The sequence below is a fragment of the Penicillium atrosanguineum genome, assembly GCF_028827265.1.
Source record: "Penicillium atrosanguineum strain IBT 20685 chromosome Unknown utg000002l_segment0_segment0, whole genome shotgun sequence".
Classification (NCBI taxonomy): Eukaryota; Fungi; Ascomycota; class Eurotiomycetes; order Eurotiales; family Aspergillaceae; genus Penicillium; species Penicillium atrosanguineum.
In genome coordinates this window covers 3,609,528-3,634,604 of record NW_026623134.1, presented here as the reverse complement: position 1 = coordinate 3,634,604, position 25,077 = coordinate 3,609,528, and the positions used below count along the sequence as shown (strand labels likewise).

At 51.0% G+C, this 25,077-nt stretch overlaps 9 protein-coding genes across 9 annotated transcripts; 3 read left to right on the top strand and 6 right to left on the bottom strand.

The window, feature by feature from the left end:
* Window positions 1-1,601: 1,601 nt before the first annotated feature.
* Window positions 1,602-3,389, bottom strand: N7443_003140 (beta-N-acetylhexosaminidase; the record flags this gene model as incomplete). Its single annotated transcript, XM_056883196.1, has 1 exon — window positions 1,602-3,389. The coding sequence occupies one exon, from the start codon at window positions 3,387-3,389 to the stop codon at window positions 1,602-1,604; it is 1,788 nt and encodes a 595-aa protein (XP_056745037.1).
* A 581-nt stretch (window positions 3,390-3,970) lies between these two features.
* Window positions 3,971-4,921, bottom strand: N7443_003139 (dihydrodipicolinate synthase family protein; the record flags this gene model as incomplete). Its single annotated transcript, XM_056883195.1, has 1 exon — window positions 3,971-4,921. One exon carries the CDS (start codon window positions 4,919-4,921, stop codon window positions 3,971-3,973), a length of 951 nt encoding a protein of 316 aa, XP_056745036.1.
* A 907-nt stretch (window positions 4,922-5,828) lies between these two features.
* On the top strand, window positions 5,829-7,694 carry N7443_003138 (acetyltransferase SAS4-like domain-containing protein; the record flags this gene model as incomplete). Its single annotated transcript, XM_056883194.1, has 2 exons — window positions 5,829-6,633; window positions 6,685-7,694. 2 exons carry the CDS (start codon window positions 5,829-5,831, stop codon window positions 7,692-7,694), a joined length of 1,815 nt encoding a protein of 604 aa, XP_056745035.1.
* A 1,649-nt stretch (window positions 7,695-9,343) lies between these two features.
* Window positions 9,344-10,573, bottom strand: N7443_003137 (uncharacterized protein; the record flags this gene model as incomplete). Its single annotated transcript, XM_056883193.1, has 2 exons — window positions 9,344-9,526; window positions 9,608-10,573. The coding sequence occupies 2 exons, from the start codon at window positions 10,571-10,573 to the stop codon at window positions 9,344-9,346; spliced, it is 1,149 nt and encodes a 382-aa protein (XP_056745034.1).
* Window positions 10,574-13,715: 3,142 nt separating this feature from the next.
* N7443_003136 (uncharacterized protein) lies at window positions 13,716-14,839 on the bottom strand (the record flags this gene model as incomplete). The annotated part of the gene is made up of 2 exons (XM_056883192.1): window positions 13,716-14,492; window positions 14,558-14,839. 2 exons carry the CDS (start codon window positions 14,837-14,839, stop codon window positions 13,716-13,718), a joined length of 1,059 nt encoding a protein of 352 aa, XP_056745033.1.
* Window positions 14,840-15,752: 913 nt separating this feature from the next.
* N7443_003135 (uncharacterized protein) lies at window positions 15,753-16,946 on the bottom strand (the record flags this gene model as incomplete). The annotated part of the gene is made up of 1 exon (XM_056883191.1): window positions 15,753-16,946. The coding sequence occupies one exon, from the start codon at window positions 16,944-16,946 to the stop codon at window positions 15,753-15,755; it is 1,194 nt and encodes a 397-aa protein (XP_056745032.1).
* Window positions 16,947-17,452: 506 nt separating this feature from the next.
* N7443_003134 (putative small nuclear ribonucleoprotein SmG) lies at window positions 17,453-18,263 on the top strand (the record flags this gene model as incomplete). Its single annotated transcript, XM_056883190.1, has 4 exons — window positions 17,453-17,608; window positions 17,665-17,736; window positions 18,068-18,142; window positions 18,204-18,263. 4 exons carry the CDS (start codon window positions 17,453-17,455, stop codon window positions 18,261-18,263), a joined length of 363 nt encoding a protein of 120 aa, XP_056745031.1.
* Window positions 18,264-18,804: 541 nt separating this feature from the next.
* Window positions 18,805-22,583, bottom strand: N7443_003133 (transcription initiation factor TFIID subunit TAF2; the record flags this gene model as incomplete). Its single annotated transcript, XM_056883189.1, has 2 exons — window positions 18,805-19,869; window positions 19,920-22,583. 2 exons carry the CDS (start codon window positions 22,581-22,583, stop codon window positions 18,805-18,807), a joined length of 3,729 nt encoding a protein of 1,242 aa, XP_056745030.1.
* A 574-nt stretch (window positions 22,584-23,157) lies between these two features.
* Window positions 23,158-24,736, top strand: N7443_003132 (uncharacterized protein; the record flags this gene model as incomplete). Its single annotated transcript, XM_056883188.1, has 6 exons — window positions 23,158-23,185; window positions 23,259-23,362; window positions 23,426-23,551; window positions 23,605-23,648; window positions 23,700-23,777; window positions 23,830-24,736. The coding sequence occupies 6 exons, from the start codon at window positions 23,158-23,160 to the stop codon at window positions 24,734-24,736; spliced, it is 1,287 nt and encodes a 428-aa protein (XP_056745029.1).
* Window positions 24,737-25,077: the final 341 nt, after the last annotated feature.

Genomic DNA, 25,077 nt, shown 5'->3' with positions numbered 1-25,077 from the left:
TTCGCAAACGTACCTAATAGTAATCCAGGGAAATAGATGAAGGAAATGCTCAGAGTAATGCATTTGGATAGATAACTGTGCCGGGGTCTTTCTTCAATTTCCGACCGTGTTGTGCTATTCTGTCAAGTAATCTTTGCCCGTATTCTCAGAATATATTGCTAGACCTCGGAAGCCGAAATCCACATAACGGAGAATGAACCCATTCAAGACTTGTAGATATCGCATCATCGTGTCTCATTACAAGTAACCTCCAATCCTACCTCTTGAATGTCTCCAAAAAGACCACATGTGCCCATTGTGGCATCTAGTCATGGCCCGGATCAGATACCATTTCAACCACAATCCCAGCAACGCGTGCAACCCAGATCATACAGCCAGAACCACAACCAACGTATGAGAAAAATAATCTCCAAATGCTCAAATATCGAATTACAGAAAAGTCTACCAATCACTAAATCCCTCACCCTAGATCTCCAGTCCTCCAATCCTCCACCATAAAAAAGAAGCACACCGCGCCTAGACGACGGAGCCTATTCAATCTGTCATCAGCATGAAACGCCCTGGTTATACAATCTCACCTCCACCTTCCAAATTTCCAAACCAAACCAACGCCAGCGGACATCAACGCATGGCTGCAAACCCCGCTAAACCCGCGACGAGCAGGTTACGCAGAACGTGTGCGTTCACAACGCCCCTTAGATCCTGAGATGGTTCGAGTAGTATACGATCATCGCCGAGGGGGTTCCCTGCATCTGTGGGACTCGAATAATTAAGTTTGGAGAATGTGTAGATGTTAAGCGAGGGTGTAACTATTGATATTTTAAAACAACCCGGGTGCCTGGAAGGGGGAAAGAGTAGGTAAGATATGGCCTGCGGATCTAGAAACAATCTATTCAAGATCTAGAGTATGAGAAAAGCCAAAACTATATCAAGAAAAAAGCCCATTGGCCCAAACAGCAGGTGGTTGGTAAATGCTAACATCTTAAGTCCTCAAACTTCAACTCCTGACTCCACGTATGTCACGACCAGATTACAATCCCATCACGACATCTGAGTTCTATCGTTTCACCTCTCATTCTAAAAAGTTTCTCGTCTGACCGACTACAAATGCTTGACAAATCTCACACCTACCCGATGTTTCCATTAAGATCAACGCAAGTCTCCCATCTCACCTGCAGGAGCGACTGTGGCTGTATCTTTACCGAGGAAAACGAGAAAAAGACACGCTTTCCAGCTATGTTGCACAGCATTACCTGAACGGGCTGGACGGATTCTGAAACGGCAGGGCCGTGCTCGTTCGCGTGATGTGCGGTGGTACCTGGAATCAATCTACATCTGGTGGTAGATGATTGATTACAAATGTTGAATTGATTTGACAGAACCATTCTGGGGATGAATTTAGTAATTACTACCTAAAATGGTAAAAGAAAGACAGTCCCGAGTTACAGAATTGTATTCCAAGGTTGGGTATCCCCGCCGAAGGCTTCAAGTATATACAGAAAAAAGAAACGAGAAAAGAGGGACACAAGCTAATAGCAGAGCTATGATGCATTATGACCATGTTGAAAGCATGTACTTCCCGATGCTATTTCAACATAGACCTAGGTAATGACTGTCTGGTTGTAGTAGAAGTCGCACGCATGGGGATGTTGCAGACAGTACTTCGACACAAGCATACCAGCCATAACATTGTTCGCAACGAGATACTCGCGGAAGTTGAGCAAACGCTGGGTTAACTCGGTCGTACGCTTCTGGCCGTTCTTGTCACGATTACCGGACCATACCAGCTCGGCGAGAGCAGCGGCACGGGGCCACATTTCGTTGGAGATGCTCACGTCGTCGACTTGCTCGGACCAAAGGGGTGATTCGGCGCCGAGAATGTGCTTCTTTTGGGTGTCTGTAAGGTTGGTGGTGAAGTCGTAGTCGTAGATACGTTGCCAGGTTTTATAGGGGGCGCACCAGGAGCCGCCGGCGCCCTGATAATTGAATGTGACGTCGCCCGAAGGGTTGGACATCACGTCGTATCGGGGGTCGTTGGTTACGAAGCCTCCTTTGCCGCAGTCAAGGTACATGAAGTCTGAAGAGGAGACGACGACGTCGTAGCCGCGGGCTGTGAGGTTGGCGATATTTCCGAGGCCGTTGTTCCAGGATTGCAGGACGATGTCCTTGGGGACATCGTTGGCGGCTTCGGCGGACAGAGCAATGTCCTCCCACATCATGATGCGGCGGTTGGAGCCGGAGCTGCGGAAGATGGGAACGGCGTGGTCGACCCAGTACTGGGCGAGATCGTTGTAGGTGCGCGAGGGGTCCTCGGCAAACCAGTCCTGGACGTGCGAGCTGAAGTTATAGCAACCGGGCTGGATCTCATCGGCACCGACGTGGAACCAGTTGTCCTGGAAGATGTCGGAGAGCTCAGAGTACACGTTCTTGACGACCTCGTAGGTCTTGGGGTAGATGATATCCAGCTGGCCCGGGTTAGGCTCGACGGCAGTGTGCAAGGGCCAGTTATCATTGGACCACCAAGAGTTTGCGCAAGCGACAATCTCGGGATCAACCTGTTGCCAGCCAGAAACCGAGTGCCCGGGCATGTCAACCTCAGGAATGACACGAACCCCACGGGACCGTGCGTAGGCAATGACACGGAGCATGTCTGAGCGAGAGTATTGCTCGCGAGCCGAGTAGGCATCCTTGGTCATCTCGGGATAGGTGCGCATCTGCATAGGCCACGACTGCGCATCGTCCAAATGCCAATGCAGGACATTCATCTTAGACAGAGCCAGGCCATCGATCTGCTCGAGGATCTTCCTGACCGAGATGAAGTTTCGGCCCGTGTCCACCATGATACCACGATATGGGTACAGAGGTGCGTCCTGGATCGTGACCGGCTGCTCAATTATCAAACCGCCCTGGCCGTCGGAGATGATCAGCTGTTGCAGAGTGGTAAACGCGTGCATCGCGCCCCAGATCGTCTGAGCATGAATCTCGACATAGCCGTCCGAGTCTGTGACCTCCAGTGTGTATGACTCGTCGACTCCATGCTGTAGATCGGCGTTGGGGTCAACCACGGTGACTTGGACGTTGTGAATGGCTTTGGCTGCGGCGCGCTTGGTGGCTGAACCGGTCGGGAAAGGCTGGAAGTGAGGAATGGGAGCTTCAATGGCAGCGGGAACCCATTGAAGAGTGATGATAGAATCCCAGGCGCGCTCCCAAGCGAGGTTGAGGGTAGCGTGCTGTCCACCTTGGGAGTCGGTGCGTAGCTTAAGCTGTTTGACGGGGATGGCTCCTGAATTTCCCCAAGTGATGTTGCGGGGAGCGGGAAGTGGATTCACCTTCACGGCGGAAACCGTGGTCAAGGCCGCCAAAGCGCCTAGAACGGTGGAGAACTTCATCGTTATAAGATGAGTGAAGAGAAGGAGTGCCAATTGGCAGAGCAAGAGGCGAAGTGATTTGTTTATGTAGGAACATGCCGATCGCATGCTGATCGCTTGGCTCTAGAATGTACATCCGAAATTGAGGCCTGAGGAGCATAGTCCACTAAACAAACCCCTTGATGTTTCAGTTCCATCCGCAAAGGTTACATCGATCTTGCCTAGTGATCGTCCAATCTGCCAATCTCCTATGGTACTCCCCTAATCTCTAATCTCCTCTCTTAATCTTAAGTCTCCACGCGACTAGGCTTGATTGCTGCGGGCGCAAGTGCGACCTCCACATACTACATCGGGGTATTTACCCCTAGGAACAATAAACAGGACCCTCCCACGTTGCAAGCCTTGGACCTTCAACTCTCGCCTCGAATCAGCGTAGATAGGTGATCTCGGAAATAAAGTTGATGGCACGCGACGGGAAATGACACAGTCACATTCCAATCGTCCGTGCAGGTTTCGGTAATGCACGATAGAATATCTACGACTATCGATTGCGGGGTTATAAGTTAATGCATCGTGATTTCATTTCAACGTCCACAGCTAAGTTATGCGGACTTCTCCAGCGCACGCTCCATCTCCATACCCTCACGGAACTCTTCTTGGATGGTCGCCGTGGTCGCATTAGAGGGAGCCACACACGGACGTCGAGGAAGACCACCGTATCCGCGGTATGATTGCAATCCGCTCTTGACCGCAATGAAGCCACGGTTAATCGCAACCCAATCGGCGCGAGCAACCACCGATTGCAACTTCTGTGCTTCTTCCACCTTGCCATTACGGTAGAGGTCCAGGAGCCGAACACAGGACCGGGGAATCAGATTGGCAGTGCCACCGATAATACCGTCACCTCCAGCAATCATGGTCTGTAGAGTGAAGTCGGCCGAGCCACCAAAGGTCAAGAACTCGGCCTTGGACCCGGCAGCAACGCGAGCTAGCTTTCCGGTGTTGCCGCAGGTGAGCTTGCAGCCCAGAATGTTGGGGTGCTTGGATAGTGTCAGGATGTCGTCGGAAGACAAGTCAAGTCCTGATGATGCACCGGGGAAGTTATAGATGAGAACAGGAACAGGTGAAGCGTCAGCCACGGCAATGAAGTGTGCATGCAGAGCCTCGGTGTTCACCAAGCCCTTATAGTAGCTGGGAGGAAGGACCAAGACGGCGTCGGCACCGTTGGCACCGGCGTCCTTGGACAGTTGAATGGTCTCACGAGTCGATGCAGCACCAGTGCCAGCAATCACGGGCATGGTTGGATACCCCGCGGCATCTACTGCGCGGCGTGTGGCGGCGGTAATAGCATTGCGCTCCTCGCGATCGAGGTGAACGGCCTCGCCATTGCTTCCCTGGGCGACCAAGCCGGTGACGCCACTGTGGGCCAGGTAGGCAGCATGCTTCTCAGTGGCAGCAAGATCCACCTCTTCATCGGGCTTGAAGAATGCCACTGTAGGCACATAGAAGCCCGGAGTGAGGGTGTTGCGCTTGGCGCTTCCGTTGGTCGACATGATGAAATGGGTATCTATACGGTCAGCGCGTGAATCGAGACGGAGAGCAGTTCAACTTACCAAAGCAGCCGAGAAGAGAAGAATGGAACCGCGCATTCTGGGCATTGAGCAGCTAAATAAGAATCCTGATCTTCACCCCCCACGCCCCCCACTGTGATCTGATTAGCCGTTCACAACGCGTTCAATGTCATCGTGTACCACACTGCCCCGCGTGAAGTGGAGGTCCGGCGCATCCCCAGTCATTCTTCTGAACCCCCCACGCTTCGCCCTATGCGGGGTTGAAGTGCTCTTGATGTGACACAGACTCGGCGTGATTGCCGTGGAATTCGTTGAAACGTATATCTCGCCGAGGATACTCCTTCTCATGGGGTATAGAGGACTCCGGTCTGATCCTCCAGTAACACTCCCCCCACCACTGTGGTTCGGCGTGGGGGCATAGGAGTTCGTGGCGAGTGTTCTGGGTTCTGGGTTCTGGGTTATGTTTCATGTGGAATGATTGCCAATTCCTGCCTTGAAAAGATACCTGCAGATGCAATATTCATGTGTTCAGGTTGTCGAGGTGGGGAGAGACGGGGCCTTGGCCGTGAAGACCTGGTTGCTTTCACCTTATCCAGAGTTCTCAATAGCTTCACACAATACATAAAGAAAAGCAGAATTCATTTGAGATTAGAGATCTCTATTTGTATTCAGTACAGTTATTATCATCAAGTAAATATCGGGCGCTGCCAAGAATCAGTTTTCGCATCACAGCGAGTCTTTGACCCTTTGAACTCCGCGATCCCCGACGTCCTGCCCGAACTCCCTAGAATCGACACCCAGACAGAGCCCAGCAGGAGCCCCCTCCCATCCCCGGACAACCCCAGTATGACTCAAGACTGAACTCCCTCCACCTCTCCATTGTCGAGGAATGGCTCTCCTGCCGCGGCCGTCCCTCCGCGGCTCTGTACGACGGACCCCCGACGAGCCCTTCGACGACCATCTCGCACCGCCAGCCAAGAAACAGCGCACTCTGTGGGAGACTGGCTTGCGCCGTCGCAAGAGCTCTCCTGACTGCCTCGACACAACCCCAAATGAGGCCTTGACTGCCGACGCGCGACTCGCCAACCCTCCCTTGAAGACCGCGCGACCGAAGACAGCCAACCGTCACACTCGCAGAGTCTCCGCCTCCTCCATCGATACGGTCGCATCGAACACTCAATTGAATGCCTTGGGAAATTCCCATGGGAACGGCAATGGCGCCTTCAAGGGCCCCCGCGCGCCCGACCGAGATGACCCCTCCGGAAAAGCCTCTGCAGATTTACTACATGGCGCTCGCGAGTCCCCGGACCCATTGGACACCATTTCGCCGGCTGCGAGTAGAGATACCGTCAAGTCGCGCCTACGGGCGTTCTCTGGTGCCGCGGAGGCAGAGAACAAGCCCAATAATTCACCTAGTGCGACGCGCACCACTCGACAGACAGAACACGCGGCGGAGGTAGCCGATACAGTCAAAGTAGAGCAACAGGATGCAGCAGACGTAATTCCAGCCGATGTGACCACGCAGCCAAATTTCAACAGCGATACTGTTGAGAGCGACCAGCCTGACCATGCGCCGACAGCAGATGGCAGGCGTTCGTTGCGCTCGGCAGATACTGGATCGCGATGTAAAAGTGAGCTGGCGCAATACTTTTACAACTATGAGCAGATTATCAGCCTCGAGGCCCCCAAGACTGGTAAGTTTCAACAATCCTCATGGCCAACTCGTGAACTAACGAAGCGTATAGAAGTGCTTGGTGCGACCACTACTATCACACTCATAAATAACCTGTCTGAAACGTTACCTGTGGCATCTACACCGAACCCCACACCTTTTGGGAACCCTCTAGAAAAGCTCTATAATTGCGAGGTTATAGAACTGCCCTCGTCATCAAAGTCAACCGGCGAAGACCCTCTAAGCGAAGAGCTCTACTTCCGCGCCCACCGCAAATTCGAGCGCCAGGAGAAACAGCTCCGCAACATCGAGCGAGACCGTGCTCAACACAAAGAACAACAAATCGAACAACTCCTCGAAGACCTCCGCGGTCACGACTGGCTGCGCGTGATGGGTCTCCCAGGAGTCCACGATAGCGAGAAAAAGCTCTACGAACCCAAGCGCGAAATTCTCATCCAAGAAATGGTGGCACTGGTAAACAAATTCCAAGCCTGGCGAGACGAAGAACGACGACGCAAACTAGCAAAAGAGAAACCACTCCCACACGACGAAGCCGACAGACGCTCTCGAAAGCGCTCCAGGCCAGCAGAGGACAACAACGCAGACAGTTCCCCCCTCCCCGAAACACCGAGTACCCCCGATATCAACGACGTCGACGCATTAGCAGCGCGTCAGCTCCACCAAGAAGCTCGCTCTGCATCGGATGCCAAACACCGCAAACCACTCTTAGAAATCCGCAAGCCTAAACGTCCAGAGGCAGACGAAACGCCATCCAATGAAAAGGGTAACACGAAACGCCCGAAGCCTCAACCATCCGCCCCTCCCATCCCTGCTCCTTACTACTACACCGTTCCCGACAAGCCATTCACATCATTCTTCGAAGACCGACATGCTCGTGACGTTGCCGTCGCCGCTAGTACCGGCAACCGCCGTGGTCGCACAAACAACGTCCTCGCATTCGGCCAACCGATCCCTGAAGTTGAGACGGCTGAATTCGAGCCCGATCCAGAATTGCTCACGGAAGAGGCGATTCAAGCTTCGCGGAGACAAAGGCGTCTGCTGAAAAGGCGGAGTGCTGCTTGAGTCTGGCTTCGGGTCTGGATTGGATCCAAGTGATGCGGTCTGGACTTGTTCTCTTATACATTTTGTATTATTTTTGTATGATAGCATTGAGGTAGTTTGGCATGGCGTGTACCTTGTGGCTCGAGGGCCTTGTTTCTGTTGGCGTTTTGGGGGGTTTGGGGATGGGATTTTGGACAGCGTGGATATCCATATGTACATTTAGTTGGTGTGGAATATGGAAGATACTTTTCTCTCTATAAGATTCGAGAGTAGAAGGGTCATGGTCGAAAGTTGAAGTACTTTGGACATAGAAAGATCTGACCTCGATTTTCCTTCCTCTTCCTTTCCATAAATCCAACATCCAGTCACCCGCATTTAACCGCAACCGTCTAATTAACAAAAACAGTATCTTTACCCATGTGCCCTGTACGGCAATGGTGGCAGGCGTGCGTAATATTCCATGAGAAATAAGGCACCAAGAGTGAAATCTGGAGAATCCACCCTATTAGATCATTGAGCATATTACTTGGTTAAAAAGCACCGTGGCCACACTCATGTGTGAGAGTCCAGATGCCAGTTCCCACGACACCTTGGAGGAACCTGTAGATAGTCCATGCTAAGATACGGGTGATGGCGCGAGGTATAGATGAGATGTAAAGTGCACTGAAGACTAGCGCTATGGCGTAGAAGCTATCGTGGGCAACACAGCCCAGAGAAATCTTAGTTGACTGTTGGAAGTAATGATTTGGGATAGCTTGCCTGGCTCGTCTAGAGTGTTAACTTTGGCCTTGGGGGACCTGGTGTGTTAATTACCTGTAGCATGGCTTGTATTTGACAGGGGTAACTTGGTACAAATGAAGCAAGGAAAAGTATTTAGAGTATTATGGAGCCGTCCTCTTATGAGCTCGGTAGGTCTTTTATGCTCGAGCAGTCTCAACTTTTTTGACCTAGCTCGCAGTGACCATCATCAATCTAGATCCAATATCATCCTCCGATTGGCACATGGACATGCTCTTGAAGAACGAATATAATTAAATCTGCCACACTGCATCTAGTTAATGCAAAAGAGGGCGCTTTGGGACACACTTTGATGATCCGTGGGCCCAAATACTATAATTCCTGGCTTGCAATAGTTGGGTATAGATGGATGAGACAACTGACATGGATACGACGCTACCTAGTTAAATATGCTTTCTCGTATCTTGATTTTGAGGGTTTTCCGGTCAATGATCGATCGATGGCAGTAACTGCTTGGAAGATAGCCTCTTCGCACGCGCAGTGGGCGCGGGTCTCGACCAGGAGTTTGCCATCCATCCAGGTATTGAGGTTACACAAGCGAAGAAATTACCTTAAAATGGAATTTGATATTCTTCATAGAACGCGAGAGTGGCTCAAGATACCACTTATCTATTTTGAAGTGGCGAGCAAGGAGAACTGGATTCTGCATAAGAGACTACAAGAAGAGTACCTCCAGTTCTGAAATATATTCTTGATGAAGTTACTCAACCAGCATCCGGTCATTACAACACTAGGAAATTTTGAAAGAGTCAAATTTGCATTTGATACAATAGCAATCCGCTAAATCAACAAGAACTAACAATCTCCTCATACCATGTAATACAGCAAGCCCAACGCAACACGCACATCATCAATCCAAGAAACCCTCAGTCTCAAGCCTTCAAATTGTGAATCTCGCACCACTTCTTCTTACAAGTCGCATTACCAAACTGATAACTCCCCCCATGAGCCCAGATATGCTGCGCCACCTTCTTCCAAGAAACCTTGGGCGGACTTCCAGACACACTCAACCCTGACTCAGAGTAGTTGGAGACCGCTTCGATGAGGAGTTGGATCTATTTTAAGAGGTTATTAGCCACGACTTTCTAGCCTGGAAAGGCATTTCTACGTGATTATGAGGTTATATGGGGGCCTACATCTGTCTCAGTCCATTTCGGCTTCCGAACCCGCTGCTCCTTCGCCTTCGTAAGCGTGCGGAACCGGCCTCGAAGGGTCGACTCCGCTTCTTTGAATCCCCCAATGTGCTTTATGTCTTTGTAGGAGAGACCACGGCGTTTCCATTCGATTAGGAGGGCGTCGCGGGAGTCGCTGTAGTGTAGACTCGTTTTTATGGAGCCTGAAGAGGACGTTGGGGAGGGGTGTTCGCTTTGAAATAGCTCTCTGATTTGAGCTGGGGGCAGAACTGTGGGCTGAGAGTGAGAGTGAGGGCGAGGTTGTGTGTGGTCGTTGGACGTTGGGAGTTCGGCTATGAGCATGCCGGTTTGCCCTCCTGGGATAGTTGAGAATGTCGGCACTGGGTAGGATAATCCAAAGAAGGGAACCGGACTTGGGTTTGTCAAAGGACGTGGGTTTGACCAGTTTTGTACCTCGGTTGGATTGTCAAGGAAATATGACTGACTTGAGAGCTCGGGCTCGTTAGTCCAGGGAGTCCACTGGGATGCCTGGCCAAGGCCAGAGGTGTGAGAGTCGCCGAATTGCAGGTTACGGCTTTGGGTAGAGGGCGTTTTATGGTCAGCTGCGTTGAAAAGTAGGCTGTCGAAACAAGGCTCGTCCTTTGGCAAGCCGTTAAAGTCAAAGGACGAGGAGACCGAGGGCGACTCAACGCTGCCAGAGGCAAAGGACGGAGTATCTGCCCAGTTGGCATAAGGCACGAATCTGCCGCAATTGTCACTTGTGGTGGCCATTGAAGGAACGTAGAGGTGATCCAGAGACCCATTGCCCATCCTCAGACTTGAAATACTGCTGCTAGAAGCTGTTCTCTTGATAGCTGTACCGTTCATCAAGTCCGCATATGATCGCGGCGGCTCAACATGCTCGGGAAAGTAGCAGTGGTTGTTCCTGGTTTCGGGGGCACGATGAATAAACAACGAAGAATGAGACATCTCTTTGCCTGCTCGAGGGGGCGATGTGTTGGCCTTTGAACTGTGGTCAAATGTTTCTTAGAATGACAAGCAGATGCAGAGTCAAAAGAGTTCCAGTTGCCACCGTCAAAAGGCAAGGGTCGTTTCAAGTTTAAAGGAATTTGAGCGGAAAATAAATTGACAATCGCCTTTTCTTTCTCGTGCCAAAGCCCCGGAAATCCAGGGCTAATCACCACGTCGACCATGACGATCTACCACAAAGCAATCCCCGTGGATTCACCGCAACTACTTGTTGTACACGGCTTGTCGCGTATGGTTTACCCTTGGTACATGGACCCTTTTTGTGTCTCCGATGCAGGCTGTCAGTGCGTAACGGTTGGGCTGCTGTGATCGGGAGGCCTGCAGGGTTGGCCGTTATATGAGGCTTGTATTCCACAGACCCGGGGTTTACCCGCTGAGTTGATATGATACTGACCTTGAACGTAGATGAACTCGGAAGAAATGTCATTGAGTCAAGCCAATTTGAATATTTGAATGACAATATATGGCCATGCAAACCTCTATCATACCAGTATCTTCAAATGATTCTGGAACCGAGTGGGGGTATCAGGCTCACGGCTAGAGCATCAATGCAATGCTGTCTCGGATCTGTGTCGAAATCAGCCGAATATGTTGAAAGCCAAGACGAAATTACTTGCAGCGCGGCTCCAATATACAAATGACACTCAGCAGCAAGATAGTCAAGCCTAGGAGAAGATGATCGAGATTCAATGAATCAAAACCCACTCTTTTAAGAGCGTCCTATCCCCTTATCCATCCTGATATCCCGCCCAGGTCATTCCATCCGCTCGGTCTGGCCCTGAAAACCGTTGCACTGTTTCTCGGAATCGAGAAAAATTTCCGAACCCACTTATAGCAACGGGGCACCAGAAACAAAAGGCCCTCCCGAAATGATCCTTAACCCTAGCCAGAGGAAAAATCTCCGGGGCGCTGATCTGTGATCCACTTGCCGTACGTTTCAGGTTGTATCTCTATTGTAACTGTCTTGGGCCTCGACGTGGCACCTAGGAATGGAATTGTATCCGTGTCTGGCTGTGAGACAAGTTGCGGGTAGAGGGTTGCGGCTTCGACGGTTCAGCTATGTCTTTGGGATTGGCTATTTAATTGAGATTCCAACATTGAAGACACTACTCACCTTCTCTAGGTCCTAATAATAGAATTTCGATTTTGAGAAAAGGGTAGGTACTTTCTCAACCTCAGAAAAGAAACTCATATCAAGACGGGCTGTAGCAACCCCAACCCACACATAGCCCTGAAAGCAGATCAACCCATGCCACCCAGGGCTTACAGGTACTATTGATTTTCTGTGACCCACTACTGCCAATTTTGACATCAGCTTAGCCATTTTGAAAATGTTCCATCCTGCCGGATACCGACATAGGGCTCTTTGGGGAGCCTCCCTGGCACCCGTGCCAATCAAGAACCCCCGGCGCGATCCAACCTGCCGATAAAAAGCAAAGCTGAAGAATAGCGGTATGCAAGTCCAGCTGGGTTGGTTCTGGTTCGGAGGTTGGGGAGACATGTCTACTGCAATTTACCGAAAGGTTAATGGTGGTTAGGTGCAGACGAAGATGGGATAAAGACAAGTGAAAATAAGCATAAAACTAGCCTTAAGAATAGGGGTTAGTACTTCTCGCTGCCAACGTAGCACTTCGGGGTTTTTCTAGATGGTGACTTAGTTCTATAAAGCAGGTGAAAAAATCCCCTCCATCCTCTATCCGTCCCATCCAGCCAACCTGGCCACGACCAACCTCGGACATATCCCTGGACCAGTGCACCTCAGCGATTGGCCCCGTTTCAAAGAACCTTCTCCCGCCTGCTTGGGATGGTCTAGGTGGCGTTGAGACCAGCAGGCACCCGCAGCAATGCGAACGCACAACGGTTATAGACCAAAGGTGCAGCTGATCCATTCGGAAAGCTTCCTGGGATCGATCCATTATTTGTTGCGTCAGCAATATGAAGCTCTACCTAGGTCTTGAGTAGGAGATGGGTAGTCTGGATCGTGGGGATGAGAGTTTTGGCTGCATATGTAGGTCACTTTCCGGGTTCTTGATTTGGTTTGTTTTTCTTTATAGGGCGGAGGTGCGAGAGTCTGGGCCTTGTTTGAGTTTGAGGCAAGTCTGGGGAAAGGGCCGACAGGCCCCGGTTGGTTAGGGTTGGGTTGGTTGAGGGGATAGATAGTTCGGATCATGTTAGGGTTAGGTGATCTGAAATATTCATCTAATTCGTCTCTCCCGGTCGAAAGTGCTCACTGTTCTCTCTGTCTCTATTTCTTTGAATTGAATGCTTCCGAGGGCGAATGTTGCAGGCGATTCGTATTTAGGTATATAAATTAGTATTCAATACTACATCACATTTACGAGAATTTTTGAGTAAAAAGGGTAAAAAATCCAATCAACTCAGACGCGCTCTAACATCCGAAAGATCCTATAATAGCATTCGAGTCTAAAGATCGTTCACCTTATTCTATGGCTGTGGCTTGTCACAGATCTGTATCACACAACGGTATCAGGTTTTAGATTATATAGAAGCGCGCCTTCGCGGATGTTGTGTAGATTAAAGCCGGGAAGAAAATATGTTGTCTCTGGCAATTTCAACCTTTCTCCAGAGTGATTTTGGGCATGTGACGAGGAAATTCTCGGAGCACCACGAAGAGAGAAGCAGAATGATTTCAACAGGCTTGAATGTCGAGATAAACACGAAGGTAGAATGCTCATGTCAGAGATTCATCACAAACTCCATCTTGTTAGGCATATCAATGGGTCCCAAATGCAGACAACCCCCTACCCAATCACAATAGTTGACCCCGACAAAGCAGCACCAGTCATAAGCGCGCTATTCTCACACCAAGGTGAACCACCCCAGCGCCGTACTCTCCTTTCTACAGTCTCAACACTGCTAACCTCACTTACACCCCTCTACTCCTCTCCCCCCACAGTCGACAACGTGACTCGTCGATCAGACCTCTCCGTTAGAGGTGGCCCCATCGCCACAATACCCCGACTCAGCCGCTTGACATCGCTTTCCCGCTTCCGCCGGCCAGCTGCGTCGCCCCGGGATGCCAGAGAGTCCAAAAGTCGGTCAACGAGGAGGACTAAACCAATTAGAATTGAGCGCACAGAGCACGGGAAAAGGACCGACCAGTAAGGAGGATTAGCGTGAAGGCGTAGAGGATTATCGGTGAGGTCATAAAGGCATAAGCTAGCGAGAAATGGCTCGCAAGTGAGACTAAACCTGCTAAGGAGATAGCGAGGAGAATGCGCACGGCAGTTGAGAGGATTAGGTGGAGGCGGAAGGTGTGTCGGCGAGAGAGGATTGGAAACGCGCTGAATAGGGCCATGGAGATGCTGGCAGCGATGAAGAAGTATACATAGACGAAGGCGAGGAGTTTCATGTATATTCGAAGCGATTCTTGGTTGTCCAAGAGGTTGTAGTCTATCTTGTTCGATGGGGTTATGTCCATACTCGAGAAAAGTGCTGCCGTGACGTTTCCCAGCAGGTCACCGAAAAGGTCCTCCGTGTGGATCCAGCTGAATGTCCCAGACTCGGGGCAAAGAGGCTGGTGCGTCAGATCATCCAGAATACTAGAGATAGCAGTCCATTCTTGCGTTGCACCTCGACTGAACGGGATCTCCATGTCCGTGATCGTGCTTCGAATCAACGCAACACCACTACTGTGAGTAGGAACCGGATCCTCGCAGATGAAAGACAGCGTCTGTTTCAGATATTTCAACTTCAGCGTGACATCTAGACTCAACGCGAGGATCTGCGAGCCCTCGAGGAGAAGAATCAGTGCGACATGAAACGGGAAATGCAACTGCGTCCAAATTTGCTGGGCCAACTTGCCGAGTCTGTGCCGCGGGGTCATGTCAAAGTAGACCTGCCACAGGAGATACTTCGTTTGGTCAGTGCGGCTGATCGGGTAGACATACGAGAAATGCTTACCACATTGGTTGTCACCCCCAAAATATGGACAAACGACCATTTCGTCCATCCGCCGGGCCGCACCGTCTTGTTGACAATTCGAGTGATCGCAATAACGCCTTCTCCAATGATGATCAATGTTAAAAGACCCATTCGGATGTTGAGGTGGGTGTCCTGGAATCCAATCTTGGGGTACAGACAAGACAATAGCATCACCGCCCACATTTCGAGAGCGAAAACGACAAACCAAACGGTCCAGATCTGGCCATGAAGCCGGTTTGATGGGCTGAAAGCGAAGTACATCTTGTGTTAGGGTTAGAGATCAACCCCATCAAGTGGGCGAAGAGGACTGACACAAGCGTAGACGGAGCCTGTGAAGTAGAGAATGCTTGCCGTGAAGGTCACCCCTATGGAGGAATGCTTCATCGATGAACGCATGAAAGCAACATTGATGGTATATTGAGCGGCAAGGAGCAGTCGACTGCCCGCAAGGATTGCCGTCAAGGATTGAAAGGCCCAGACATTTTCATCCTGGACGCGGGTGGTGAAGCGCGTTCCAGCGGACGCGAAGCCGACCATAGCCCCAAGCTGTACGGCTTTGCAGATGCGTTCGAAGACAGAGTCTCGCGCGAATCGTATATCGAACAGAGTGACTTGAAACCATGTGAACCAGATCACACCGAGAAAGCCGACGTATGAGCCCAGAGCTATCAGCGCCCAACATTTGAAGGTTAACTAGCATCTGAGGTTTCAGCGCAAGAGAAAGGCCTACCGTGGATGTTGTTGATCTCATGAGTAGCGGTAAACGTGGAGAGATTGGCAACAAAGAACAAATCAAAGAACAGCTCGATGGGTGTCGAGTCAGACTTTTGATACAGACGAGCAATCTCACCTGTTTGGTCGACTGGGCTGGATATCCAGGGCAGGTAGCCATGATAGCTACAGGAGTGATCAGTGAACACTGCATATTCGTCCCATGACCGCGCTGGCCTCACCTGGGAGATCCATTAGGGTCCACGGTCTTACAGAGAGGAAGACAAAAGGTAGGAAAGTGAAAATAAGGCGCCATAATGAATATAAGTTGTTTTGAATGCGAATATGTAATGGGTATCACAATAACAGTTTTTGACTCCGAGGAACTTTCGAGTCCCAGATGTGAACCTTGGCAAACATCCAAGGGCAATGCTAGAAATAAGAGAAGGAGCGGACCATAAGCTCATACCTCGGTCTCTCCAGAACTGGAATCGGAATTTGCGATGGGAGCACCGATGCTTTCCAGACCGCGGGACTGTTCCAAAGCTCCTGCCGATGCATTTGCATCCGAAGAAGGATCGACGCCGGCTTCCATCTTGAGCCGCTCGTAGTTGTCACCGGCCTCTTTGATCATTCCCTGGATCTCCACCTCGCGAACAGCGATGTCCGCCTTTTCCTTGCGCAGCTCCTCCATCCTACTGATCATCTGCGTCTTGGCTGTTTCCATTGACGCCAGAGATAAACGAAGTCTCTCTAAACTGTTCGAGAGCTTGGGAAGTGACGTCACCTTAGGGGGAGTGCCTGGTCGAGCGAGGCCAGAAGGTTTGCCGTGGCCCATAGCAGCTCTGGTTTGAGCGGCCTCATACGCAGCTTTCTCCTCAAGGTCAGAGTCTTCATCGTCAGAAACACCTTCGGCGTCATTGATGAGCTCTCGCATTGCATCACGGTCCTTGCGTTTCTGGTCCCGTTCTGCCTTTCTCCCGAGGGATATCTTCCCATCTTCGACATATTCATCGAAACCCTCAGCAAAATCCTCGTCGTCCCGAACCAGTCGGGTATCCGATAGTTGTTCCTTCTCACTACGGACAACAGCATCCCAATCGTCATCTTGGTCAGCCATGTGGTTATCCAACGAGATAAAATCTTCCTCCTTTGCGCCGTGCTCCAATGCCAATCGAGCTCGGCGAGCTTTCTTCTCACGGATCTCGGCTTCGCTGGGGATTGCAGAGGAGCTAGAGACTGTCATCACCTCTCCGAACTTTGCTGCAATATCGATTGCCCGATCTTTTTCGTCATCTGTGCTGGCCTTTGGGGTCGAGGGAGTCGAGTCTCGAAGCTCCTTGAGATAATCATTGCTATAGCTGGGTCGGCCCTGATCATGTCCGACTCGAGCAGAGAGTGTCTCGGAAGCGTTGGACGGTGTTAAGTTTCGCTGTACGGCATTTCGCTCCATAGCCTGGCGACCGAGGCCATGTCGTTTTGGAATAATAACTTCGCTTTCTTGCTCGCCGTCGTCTGTCATTGACGTCTCGCCAGATCCAAAGGAAAGATTTAATTTTGACTTCTGCTTGGCCTTCGACTTAACTGGGCGCTTCAAGATGGGTTCTATATGGTATAAGCAAACGTTCACATGAATGGTCCCACGCATCCATCGCATCATCAAGGTAAATTGAGTTTTGGGTCCGCATGGTCCGGCGTGTATACGTGCAGTCCACGCACGTAATCGCGCCATTGGCCGCAGGATCGCATAGCGACTCACACGAAGGGTTGCGCATGAGGGTATTTAAATGTAAACGTACCTGTCTCTTTGCCTTCTCCATCGTCGTCTCCCGCATCATCCCCAATCTTCCTGGGCTTTCTGCGGCTCGCAAAGCTCATCTTGATTATTGATGCCCCAAAAGACGAGAACGCGGACGAAATCAAGATTAAGGAATGCGGCGTCGACGTGCAGGACGCGGATGAGGCTCACTTCAAAGGCGGTGAGCACACTGATCTGGCGCAATTTACAGAGCTTCTTGCTATGGGTGGTCAATGTATGCTCGTTGAGGCGATTGCCGTCCAGCGAATGGGGTTGAATACCGGCGCAAAATACTCTCTGGGAAATTATTATCCGACGTGCTGCGAGCCAAAAAGATGAAAAGAACCAAGAGATGTTCATGAAGCATGTCGGTCTTACGGAACAACTTTGACCCGACGATACCCAGTTTCTCCGCCGAACGGACTGCTGAGGCCTCTGCTTGGTACGACGCTCAATTTCCGAACCCGCATCCTCATAGCTATTTGATCAACATGCCTCAAGCACAGCCTGAGCTCAAGAAGGTCTGTCTTCTCAACGCTGTCCCCTTCAGCGCGTACCTTTGCTGACAATTCCTCAGTACATGGAGAAGCGGGTGTACTGCCAAATCAACGGCAACCGCAAGGTGATCGGTATTCTTCGTGGCTACGATGTGAGTTTGTTAGCTCTTTCTACCCCTCGCCCTCTCATCGCCCTCTCATCGCCCTCGCGATCTCCTGCTTCACCCATCCCAGACAACGTTTGTCTCAAGTCGCGCACCGTGCATGCATTCAACTCGCGTCTCGCAGCTTGTGAATGAAGTTAGCTCAGATGCAAAGCTCCTTTCGCTGCGCTATCAAATTTCACACGAGCAATCGGCATCATACGGCGCGTGTTGATCTTTGAAGCAACGACGAATGTGCTGCGCTTCGACAACCCGCCGATTACCCTCTATTTGCCCGACCCCATACAAAACAGACCGACTAACCTCTCCCACTTCGCAGGTCTTCATGAACATTGTCTTGGACGAGGCATTCGAAGAGAAGGACGGTGGCGAAAAGGTCCCCATGGGCATGTGTGTAAGTATCGCCGACAACAGTTCACAGCAAGAACCGAACTAACTAGGTCACTTCCCTCCAGTGCATTCGCGGCAACTCACTCATCATGATCGAGGCCCTTGAGCGCATTGATACCAAGTGAACAACACGCATTTACGACTTTTCCTGTTTCTTGTTTCTGCTCGAGGCACAAAAGCGCCGCGCGCTTGGGGACGTTCAAAATCATAATGTTTCTGGGAGTTCTTCGGTCGGTTGCTCGTATGGGCTGGACGGTTGCTCATATGGGGACAATCAAAACCTCTTTGCTTTTACGTTTGTAGCTTCGACTGCAATTATACTTGCTGCAAACTCACTGCTGCCACGGCTTTGCTGGGTTACCTTGTTTCTACGTGCGGCTTACACTGCACTGCTACCGGAGTGTGCTCGTGGGTAGCGCTTGTTTTTGCGTGTGGCTTGGCTTCTACACTGGTATCGGGCATCTGCTGTTGAGCGGCTATCGAAATTGGGAGTGCGGGTTTTATATGGCATTGCAGCATGTGAAATTATCTCTAGTAGATCAAAACAATGCACCGCCTGCGCGCCTAAAAACATGTGTTGTTTCCTTCCCTTTTCGTGCCAATTGTGGTCAAGATGAGTAAAATAGTAAAATACAGGAACAGGTCAGATTAGTCGGGCTGTCTGGGTTATTTTTTCTGCCCGAACTTGAGCTTGAGTTTCAAGCCGCCGCCGCTGGCTGGCGTGGCTGGTGTCGAGGCCGTAGGCGTGCCAGGTGTTGGTGTCGCGGATACTTTTGGAATGTGCAACTTGGGGAGGCTGGCAGATGAGGGCGTGCTTGAAGTGCCAGTCTTCGACTGCTTGAAGACGAGACGCGGAGGCCCCATTCCAGCCTCCTCGCGCTTCCGTTTGGGATTGAGACTGCCCCGGAAGGATCCTGTGCGGGTGAAGTGAAGCTTGCCATGTCCGAGGTTCTTGACTCGCCAGTGGCGCCCGAGACGCAGTGTTATGCGCTTCGAGGTGACAGGGTCGAATAAGACTCGGCAAACATCCAGTAGCTCAGCCAACTCGAGGGCTCCGATTTGCATCGAGTTACATGCGGACCACATGTAATCTTTGATAGATGGATCACTCGCGAGCTCCTTCTTCAAAGCTTCAATGGCACCGGGAACCGTTTGACGACGAGCAAGATCAGCTTGTCGAAATTCCGTTGAAGACTCCTGCTCGATGATCAACCCGCCCGTTTGAGCCGGCTCCGTTTGCTCAGGGCGTCCAAATGCGATCTGCGCCAAAGCTTGGCCAAACAGCCGCTGGCAATGATGACGAACGTAAGCCGATGTATCACTGGTCATAGTGAAGATGAGCCAGCGGAAGAGCTCGGGGTTTTGGGAGATATCAAGCTCCACAAGACATTCAAATGCCCTCACACGAAGCAGGTCATAAGTTCCAGAGCGGGTGTAGGGGACGAAGAGCATGATGTCCAGCTCTTGTACCTTGGCCTGCATCATTTGCATTTGGCAGTACAATGCGGCTCGCGAGTAAATGTTCTGGAACGAGCCGGACCATTCGTCCATTCTCCTATATCGATCGAACTCGGCCAAGGCGTCCTTTTCGAGTTGCTCTTCGGCTTGGTTCTCGAGAACGCGCTCCATGTCGAAATTCGTCATTTCATCTTCGAGTCGGGGTTCTGTTCTGCCGAGCATCGCGTGGCAAAGTGAGCGCATCAGGGAAGCGACGTAGTAATTGTCCGAGTACTGGGTCCTGGTTAGCATTATTATGAAAAAGGCGAAGGAATCGCACATACCTCATTATTAGAGTTGTCGTTGAACTTGAGTTTATCGAACAAAAACCGTTTCACCCTAAGGGGTGTCTTGCCACTATTATCCCGCACCTTCGAGATGCAGTCCGGGATGACCTGCTGCAGGAGATAGGCCGCGCGATCCGAGAAATCATTGGATCTGGTCATTGGTGAGTCTGGGAGACAGAAAAGCTCTTGAAAGGTCTTTTCCAGATGGAAAAGGCCGATCCAATCAACTTCGTCTTTGGCGTGTTTGATTAACGCTTCTGCCGCAGTCACTCGTATTCCGTGGAAATATCGACTATCCATGAGAGTACGGACAAAGATGGTTGAGATCAGAGGATGTTCGCGCTGCGCCGCCATGTACTGAAGGGACTCCAGCTGAGCAACGACATCTCGATCTTGTTGGAGCTGCGAGAGATACATGTATCCAGGCATTCCGAGGGAGAGTTTGCAAATCCATTCGAAATCAGCATCCATACGAATCCACTCGTAGGATTCCTGTCCCATTCGTTCTTCATCTTCCTTGGTCCAGTCGGCTAAGCGCCACTGAGCGGTCTCTTCCTCTGTCTGAAGGACATCTCCGAGACAGTAGAGAAGGACTTCTTCCTGGGCATCGGCTTCACCAGACGCGACAGCGCGTTCTCTTTGTTTCTTGTTACGCTTCAATCGCTTGTATTTTGTGTTGTAAGGGATGTCGAACTTCGTTGTACCTTCTTTGATCTCAACAATGTGTTCATACGGGGTGCCGTCGGCCTCATGGATACGAAGTGTCATAGAGCCAGTAAAGACGGGCTGAATAGTACCAGCGTAGACATGTCGAACCTCTTCCTTTAGATCTCGCAAGAATGCGTCTTTTCCAAGATCACGAGCGGCTGGCTGATTGGACTGCATTTGTTGGATCATCATTTCAACCACAAGTTTTTTCTTGTTGAATCGCTGCGTGGCATGGAAACGGGGGCATCCAGCGTTATAGACCCACTGCCCGAAGAAAACATCGAGCTTGGCATGGCCGAGCCGCTCGCACGTCTTCTGGAATAATAAGGAGGTGACGGCTCCATTAGGGATGTCGCCCATGCGCGAGTTCAAGAACAACCGAGAAATGATTCGGGACATGGTAGCTTTTCCACTGGCCTTTGTCAAGCGACGGTCAAGGATAAAAAGGACCAGGGGTGCCTTCAGCGCAATGAACCGATACTCTGAAGGATCAATCTTCAAAAAGTTGCCCATGTCGTAGATAGAGGGACGTTCGTAATCCAGCTCGCAGATCCTGTCAGACATCTGCTTGAGTCGATATCGATATTCATTGGTACCGCAAAGCTTTTTCATGAAAGTATCTGTGATGTACCATGCCACACCGATAGTAACCCAGCTGTCCGCAGGCTCGAAGGGAATAATGTTGATTCCTGACCACTGGCAGGCGAGAGCCTGCACGAGGGCCCGGGTGGAGTCGTACATGGGGTCGATAATCTCAGCCGGGAAGAGAAGATGGCTACTGCAGATGGCCATGCATGCTGTAGGTAACGTATCGGCTACGACGTCATCGACAAAGCAGATCTTGTAACTGGAGAACGGGTAGGACCCATAGTTCAAAGAAAAGAAGTCGATGGCTTGCGCCATAGGAAAAGCGGTATTTTGAACCTCATCACCTCGCCCTGGAAGACAAAATGCGTGCAAAGGGATAGCATTTTGTCCGAGTTGTTCATCCTGATCACTTTCACGGAAGTCTGCCAGATTCACATATTCGAATGGGCCGACGGCGAATCCGATCTGTTGAGCGGAGAGGGGCGAGTAGGCCGCAAAGGAGACCGTCTTCTGAGTCGGGTCCTTGGGATCCGTGATATCATCTGTCAGCTCACCGGAGCACACCACAGACATGTCCAGCCCCTCATCGTCTGAGGAAACGTATCGATTCTGAGCTCGCGATCGTGAAGGAGTGGTAGAGCCATGGTCGCGTCCCTTGCGGTTGAAAACGTCTCCCAAAGATGCAGGACATGAGACTGAGATTTCCCAAGTGTTGCGCGATGACGGGTTGTCCACACAGGGGAATAGAGGGCACCCAACACTAGACTCCAGCGAGTTCGTGGTATAGGCATGGGGGTATCGACGGTCTCCGGTGTCGACCCCTACGAACTGCAGTCCATCTCGGATCCGATCAATCGTGAATTCGATGCTGACCGTCACAGCTGTAAACTGTGGCAGATTGGCCTCTGTCTTGATACTAGCCGGTCCATCGACATCACCACCGGCGCCCTGAAGCGCAATCTGTTCCTGAGCCTCCGCCGAGAAAGGATCCAACTCGTCAATCCGCACGTTCTTCGGGATCGCGATCGATAGCTCGGGCTTCGGGGGGGTTGTGAGGAGATTTTTGTCGATATGTGCGGTGAGTTTCTCGTAATAGTGTGCTCCGTATAGATGAAGACTGTCGTAAGGGTCCGTATAACTCGTCGTCGCGACTTTTCCGTTGACATTCACTCGCTTGATCTCGCCCTGTCGGAAGCCTAAACGGATATCTTTCAAGGTTTTATAGTGGGGGTGAATCGTAATTTCCGTCCGTCCCTTCAAGCTCTTGCTGACGAAGTCGATTTCCAGCTCGACCTTCTGGTGTCCGACACTGTATCCCAGCTCCAACGGGTCCGCCGCGGCGGGCATTTCGACGACGCCCGGCATCGCGAAGAATCCTCACTGATGAGATGCGCGGGGGGCGCTGCTTAGACCATCCACCTTCATGTCCAACTCAGCAGGTGACCATAACAGGAGAGAGGGCGGCGATTGTCTGAGGCGCGAGGATAACGTGAACCGGGATCTGGCGCGACTGGGTGTTGAAGCTCCTTGACGGATCAACAGTCACCCGTTTAGTCGATGTAGGGTGAATAACGAGAGATCTCGGTGACAGTGAGATGAGAGCGAATAGACCCGAGATCTGAGACCTGGCAATGCGACGTTGAGACACCAAAATAAACCGAGTCAACCTTGCGACGCTCCACCGCAAAGGCTCTCGCGTCCCGATGCGGAGACGGTCATGTGACTGCGGGCTGAAAATCCCTGTGAAACATTTCAATCTTTCTGTCTTGTCCACGCTATTTTTGGGTTGCTGCACTATTTCTTGGTGTTCTGGCCAAGACCGTGCGTGTATATCTTGTCACTTCTTTTTCTTGCGTCCCGATCACTTGTGGTGGCGGTATATATTGCTTGATTTCTAACGGTTCCTGAACGTGCTACGCGACGCGGCCCAACCTTCACTATGAACGCGATTCTCCGCATGGTCCAAGGTATGTTCAATCGGAGCTTCCTGGAAATGTTTGTTATGGCCTTCAGTACTGACATCAACTTTCCCTTCGACAGAGACCCAAGATTCCCTTTCCGATGAGGCTCTTCTTCCCCTGAAGTCCTACAAGTATTCGGCCGTCGACAAGTCCCCTATTTCGAACTATATTCTGAGGCACTATGTACGACCCCTGAAAGAACACGAGACAGCAAAAATATTTGATTAAAGCTCATACTGTCTACAGTGGAATGCCTTTGTCGAGTTTCTGCCCATGTGGATGGCGCCGAACATGGTCACCCTTCTCGGGTTCATGTGGATCGTAGGCAATGTCTTCTTGATCGAGATCTTTATGCCAGATCTTGCGGGACCGGTACGCGTCCATATAATGTTGTGCAAACTGTCTTTGCTAATTACTCATTGCAGGGCCCATGGTGGTTGTACTTTAGCTTCGCATTGGGCATGTGGATGTTAGTCGAATTACTCGCATGAAGAGCCTCAGCAGAGCTAACACCCTGCAGGTACTCAACTTTGGATAATGTCGATGGGAAACAGGCACGCCGAACCGGAACTTCTAGCGGGCTGGGAGAATTGTTTGAGTTCGTACCATTCCGGAACCATCCGTGGACCAGTCACTGACGAACTATATAGCCACGGAATTGACTCTTTGAACTGCACCCTCGCTAGTCTATTGGAGACTGCGGCCATGGGCTTCGGTGCGTCGACTCTTGGTGCTTACACTGCGCTTGTACCGTGTCTTGCCATGTATTTTTCCACCTGGGAGACTTTCCACACCCACACCTTGTACCTGGGCTACTTCAACGGTCCCACTGAGGGCCTTCTCATCGCCATTGCCATTATGATCGCCTCTGGAATCTGGGGGCCCGGTATCTGGTCGCGCCCTATCACCGATCTGATCAACATCCCCGCGCTGTTCGGCAATAACTCGGTCAAGGACATTTGGGTGCCTGTTCTGGTGGTCGGATTCTTCCTCGGCCACCTGCCGGGCTGTGTTCTGAACGTGTATGCTGCTCGCAAGAAGCAGGGTCTGCCTTTCACTCCTCTGCTGAAGGAATGGATCCCTATGATCGTGTTCACCGCATGCAACATGGCCTGGCTCTTCTCGCCTTACTCGACCCTTTTGTCCGATAATCACCTCGTCCTGTTCTGCACCACCATCTCCTTCGTCTTCGGACGTATGACCACCATGATCATTCTAGCCCACCTGTTGAAGCAACCTTTCCCCTACTGGACCGTTCTGCAAGCTCCCCTCGTGCTTGGTGCCGTCCTGGTGAACTTGCCTTACATTGGTCTCCCTGCGCTGGGGGCTTCTTTGGAGCTCTGGTACCTGCGCTTGTATTTTCTCTTCGCATTCGTGGTGTACTCCCACTGGGCTGTCCTGGTCATCAACCGCATTACCACCTTCCTCGGCATCAATTGCCTTACCATTCGCAAGGACAAGGGCGTTGCGCGTGACAGAGCCTACCGCGAATTCGGTGGCGAGTCTTCTGTTCCTCTTGTCCCCGAGAGTGATGATAACCGTCCCAAGGACCACTAAATGACTTAGCTTCATGTCAATTTCCATGGGGAATTGGGCCTAATCACGTCAAACTGCCTTCCCCTCAAGGTACAACTGCGACAGTTGATGACCTTGTTGTTTATATGCCTATAAGCATTTGTAATTACGACACTATACAGCCTCGGATGATATGCGAAAGCATTCGATCATAGCAAATTGATCAGACATCGCATGACAGCATCCCCAGATTGTGTCCTGGGGTATATGCCACCGTATTTACCTGTACATATGTACTATGCAACAAAAATGCCAAATTCTTTTCAATCATTAATTCCTCGTAGCGGCCAACCGATTCATACTTGGGAAGAAGATGGGATATA